This window comes from Fonticula alba (genome assembly GCF_000388065.1).
Source record: "Fonticula alba strain ATCC 38817 unplaced genomic scaffold supercont2.1, whole genome shotgun sequence".
In the NCBI taxonomy this organism is placed as follows: Eukaryota; order Rotosphaerida; family Fonticulaceae; genus Fonticula; species Fonticula alba.
The window spans coordinates 3,752,438-3,757,719 of NW_009242971.1; the positions used below are offsets into that span (position 1 = coordinate 3,752,438).

Here is a 5,282-nt window from a genome sequence, read left to right on the forward strand (position 1 = left end):
CCCCCCCCCCCCCCTCCCCCTGCCGACCCTCCACACGCATCTTTGCGCCACTGTAAGGCAGCACACCAGCTAAATGACGCACACATATCCGACCAGCGCCCCGCCATGCCTGCGGACCCGGCTTTGGCCCCTTCCTGCGCCCCCTTGTGTCCTTCTCTCGATGGACGGAGCGTGACATTGAGAACGTGTGTGCGCGCGTTTCTCGAGGGGCGAGTGGCACAGGCGAGGGGGAGGAAAAAGATCACCCCCTCTCCTCCCCGAGGCTGATGCACAGCGGAGAGGGCGGGAAGGAAGGACGGAGGGCGCACTCGCCGGCCGGCCGGCCGGATCACATGGTCGCCGCTCGCCTGGCCGAGGGGGCCCGCCCGGCGAAGAGGAGGGAGGCAATCTCACCACGCCTGGCCGGCCTTCCAGTGCTGAGGGGGCTGGACGATGGTCGGCCCGGGCGGCGGGGCCGGCACGCTCTCATCGAGCGGGTCGAAGTTCAGCCACACTTGGTTGCCCGCGGCCAGGTCGGCCAGGCTGGCATTCTCCCAGCCAACCGACGGCCGCCAGAAGGAGTATCCCTCCGGGCAGGCAAGCCGGGCCGATTCATAGTCCCCCTCGGCCGAGGTGAGGACCCACACCGGGCGATCGGACGAGCCATGGGCGGAGGTCACCGGGCCGGGGGGAGACGCGGCCGGGATGATCCCGGAGCGCAGTCCGGGCACCCGGTCCACCGAGGGCAGGTCATCCTGCGGCCAGGGGAGGATGTGCATTTCGCCCTCCTCCGGCTGGTGGTGCCGGCGGGCGGCGGTGCCGGCGCGGGCCGCCGCCGCATGGCGCTTCGGGCGGCCGATCGTGCCGCCCTCCTCCGAGTGGATGGCCAGCTCCGGGGCCAGGGCGCCGAAGAGGGAGTGCAGCTGCTGGCGCAGGCGCAGCTCGCTGGGTCCGCGCACGGCAGCATCCAGGCGCGTGTTCCCGGCTCCGAGGATGTGGGCCACGGGGATGACGAAGTCCGGCTGGTCCGGGATCAGGTCCACCCGCATGCAGGCCCCGCGCAGGGGCGTGTCGCAGGGCTCCCGGGTCCACCGGCCGGCCGTGTTCATGGCCGTGCAAAGAGGCACCCGGCGGCCGGCGCCGGGGCGCACCCCGCCGGCCGTGGCGGTCTTGTTGAAGTGAACGTCTGTGCGCATGGGCGGGCGATTTCCATTCGTTGCCGTCCCCGCCCCCCCCCCCCCCCCCGCCCCGCGCGCGGCCGACACAGCCGGAAGACGAAAGCCAATGGTTGTGTGAGTAAGGGCAGCCCGTCGTCGTCATCGTCGTCGATGGCAGGGACCCCCCCCCCTGCGGCGACCAGGCAAGGGCGCCGATCAAATCCCCCACAGGGGGACCTATTCCGGGCACTTCCCCCCGCCCTCGCAGCCCCCTGTGAAGGAGCGCCCCCGGGGCAGACGCAAAGGAGGCCGGCCCGGGAAAGGACATACCTGACGGCTGGTTCAGGTCCCACGACCAAACAAGCGCCTCGGTGGTGACCCGCGGGTGGACTTGGTCCAGAGCCTGGCGCGTGACCGAGCACTGGGCCATCTCCCGAATCAGGCTCGGGGGATACTGCTGGCGCGAGTCCCAGAAGAAGGCCGGCCCCAGGACGATGGAGCCATCCAGGGCCCGGGTTTGCGAGTGGCTGGTGGTCGGGTCGCGCCAGCCCAGCCGGCAATGGGGCCACGGCCGGAAGTGGCGCGGGGTGAATTGGTTGCCGAACCACAGCGGCGGGATGAACATCAGCTCCGACAGGGTGGTCGTGATGCCGAGGTAGGGCATGGCCTCGAGGACCAGGCGCTTGCCCATGGCGGCCAGCTGGCGCGAAGTGGGCCACAGGTCGCTGCAGAAGGCCCGCTGCTCGGTGGTCAGCGGGTGCATGGCCGGGCGGCCGGGGGCCGGGCCGGCGGTGATGATCGCGCGCCCGGCCGTGTCGACCGCCAGCCGGTCGGCCATGCGAGCGACATCGTACTCGGCAAAGCACAGGGCGGCCACCGTGCCGCCGACGCGCTCGCGCAGGAAGTTCAGATGGTCCTCCGGGGTGTAGATGGCGCCGCGGGTGAAAATCGACTCAATCATGGCCACCAGGCGCCGGGCCAGCTGGCGCCGGCGCATGCTCCGCAGGTCCATGAAGAGCACCACGATGTCCGGCTCGGCCGGGAAGGTGGGCGGCGGGGTGGGATCGAGGCCGAGCCCCTTGGCCGAGGCCGGGCGCCGGGCCGGGCGCAGGCCGGGCGCCGTTGCCGCCGCCAGGGCCGCCTGCTGGGCCTGCCGGTGCCCGGGCGGCCGGCGGCCGGCCACCTCGCCGGGCCGGTCGTCGCCCTCGTCCGGATCCTGGTCATCGTCGTGGCCCGGCTTGTCCGGATGCTCGGGGTCCGGCCACGGCCGGGGGCTCTCCGAATCGAAGAACCCCGCGACGTCGTTCTTCAGCACGGTCTCCAGCAGGGGCTTGTCCTTGTCGCAGCCCAGGCGCTCGGGGTCCCAATTGAGCGGATACCGGCCGGACTTCTTGGCCGCGCGGTTGAGCATATACAGGAAGTCCCGCGGGCAGTGGTCCCAGTGGCAGATCCGGAAGTCCCCGTGGCGATAGTAGACATCGATCTCCAGGTGCCTGCGTGTGCACATGCGGGGCCGGCCCGAGGCGGCCAGGGGCGCGCGGCAGTGGCGCGGAGCCCGGGTGCATTCTCGAGTGAGTGTCCCATCCTCGACCGGCGTCCCCTCTCGCTGTCTCGCTCGCGCGCGCGCTCTCTCTCTCTCTCCCTCTCTCTCTTCCCTTTGGACCCCGCGCTGGTGGGATTATTTCTCTTCGGCCACATTGTGGCGGCGCATCCGCCACAGTGCGCGGCACGCGCTCTCGGGCCCGGGTGCGCCCGGGGCATGCCCTTGCCCTTCGGTCGGCTGGCCCTTGCAGCGTTGTTCTCCCAGGTCGGGTGCCCTTCCCCCCGCGCGGTCCCCCCCCCCCCCCCTGCCCCGGGGCATCCTCCTGAAGAGGGCTGTCCTCCTTGACGTACCGGAAGCCCATCTTGAGCTGGTCAATGACACTGTAGCGCTGGTTGGCGATGGTAACATGGGACTTCTCCTCGCCGTAGTATGGCATCAGGACCTTGTGAAGGCCCTCCTACGTATGGGGGGGAGGCAAGGCAGGTCAGAGCATGGGCAAGGGCAAGCGCCTGGTCGGGCATCGGCAAATGTCGGCAAATGGGCTGCCCCCGCCGCGGCCTTGTCTTTTGACGCCCGGCCTGTGGCCGGCCGAGGGGGCCGACCCCCACATTCGGGGCACCCGTCAGTGGCCGTACCTCCTCCACGCCGAAGCCATACGCCCGGGTGATGGCGGAATTGTGGGAAGTAGGCAGCTCCTTCAGCGAGAAGGGCCGATCCCACTGGAGCTTGCGCTGGGTGCGCAGGGCATACGAGGACCACTGGTCGATGGTGACGGTGCCCGGGACGCAGACCTCCGCGCAGAAGTCGCCATTGCACTGCTCATGCGCGTCGCACTGGACGGGCCCATGCTCGCGGTCGGCCAGCGTCCGCGACCGGACGATGTCCGAGCCGCCAGGCCGCGCGGCCTGCGGGGAGAAAGCCGCCCGGAGGAGGGGCGTGGTAGCGCCGGCGGCGGCCGGCTGGCGGTGAACCGCCATTCCATGGCCGGAGGCGGCCAGCGCACAAAGCGCCAGCCCGATCAGCGGCAGGACAACGCGCATCGGGTGAATGCGGCGCACGCAGGGGCACGCACACACACACACACACTTGGAGTCCGGAGGGTGGCTATGCTGTGGGGGTTGGCCACAGGGTGGGGGGGCGGGGGGGGGGGCGGGAAGAGTCGGGGCGCGAGCCTTGGTAAGAGCAGCGAGCGACCCGGACGGCAGCCTGGGGAACGGGCGCCAAGTCCAAGAGAGACGGCGGGGCGAGGGCGCGGGCGGGCAGAGGAAGGATGCAGGAGGGGCGTGCGCGGGCGTGTTTCAGGGACCGGGCGCGCAGGGGATATGGTGCTTGTGTGGGCCCCCAACATGGGGGGGGAGGGCCACTGCCACATGGTGCCCTCTATATTTATCGGCTCCTACCTGCCGAGGCCGCCGAGCCCACACACACACACACACACACACACACACGCACGCACATACACACTCGGCCGCCCCCCGCGCCGGGAGGGGACAACCCCTCGCGCGGCTGCGGGCTCACACCTGGGGACCGGCCGCGCCATGCTCCATGCGATCAAGGCCCCAGGGAGCCAGCCGAACAAGGAGGATGGCCGGGCCTCGAGGATCGGGCGACCGCGCCCCCCCCCCCCCGCCGGCGCCCTCATCCCAGAGACCCGGTAGACACCTCTTTCCAGAGCGATGGGTTGCCACTCGGCAGGACCGAGGGCCTGGTCGCGAGAGAAAGGCAGGGACGGCAGGAGGACCGGCGCAAAGTGCTTCCGCCTCTCGGGTGCCCCCTGTCCCTGGCTCCTTGCTCCGGGGTTCGTCGATCGTCGACGCCGGCACAGCCGCGAGGGTGGACCGAGATCGGCCCCGATCGCGGAACAGACCACCTGCACACGCATCCCAAGGGGCGGCGGGGGCCTGGGCGAAATAAAAATGGGAAAAAAAACAACCAAATCCCGCCATTGTGGGTAATAAAGTGGGGGCGAAAATAAATTTAACTCAACGCCCAGCCGCGTGGAGGACCGCTGGACAATGTGCCATCATGCCCATGCGCGGCTGGTCCCGTGAGCAATCACACGTCCCACGCTTCCGGCAGGCGAATGACCCCAGGGGGCGTGATCGACACCTGCAGAGCGCCAGAGCCATTCTAGCCCGGGCGGGGCTCGCGCCCGAATGACTTGCTTCCCACATTCATTCCCGATGGCATCCCCCCGGACTTTGCACACTGTTGCTTTTCTCCATCGGTCCTTCTTCTCTCTCTCTCTCTCTCTCTTTCTCTCTCTCTCTCTCTCTCTCTCTCTCTCTCTCCTTTCCAGGGTGATATTGTGTCGTGGCCATGCTTGGTCGGCACCTCCCCCGGCTCTCCAGCCGTAGGTGAGGAAGTGGGCCTCACATCGGCCGGCTCCTGTGTCCCCGTGCCGGAGGGACCCTTCTGACCCGTGGAGGATTGGATTTACCTCCCCCTCTCCTTGGCATGATGGCCCAGGGCGGTGCGGTGGCACAGGCCCTTTGCCCCCTCCACACGGCTCCCCGATTGGAGAATCGACAGGGGCCAGGCGCCTGCCTTGGCCGGCTACCCTCTTCCACCAATCCGAAGATCCACATAGCATCGCATTCCCC

The 5,282-nt window shown here is 69.5% G+C and overlaps 1 protein-coding gene across 1 annotated transcript; it reads right to left on the reverse strand.

Moving 5' to 3' along the window:
* Nucleotides 1-389: 389 nt before the first annotated feature.
* H696_00806 (hypothetical protein) lies at nt 390-3,719 on the reverse strand (the record flags this gene model as incomplete). Its single annotated transcript, XM_009494690.1, has 4 exons — nt 390-1,165; nt 1,467-2,629; nt 3,030-3,136; nt 3,315-3,719. The coding sequence occupies 4 exons, from the start codon at nt 3,717-3,719 to the stop codon at nt 390-392; spliced, it is 2,451 nt and encodes an 816-aa protein (XP_009492965.1).
* Nucleotides 3,720-5,282: the final 1,563 nt, after the last annotated feature.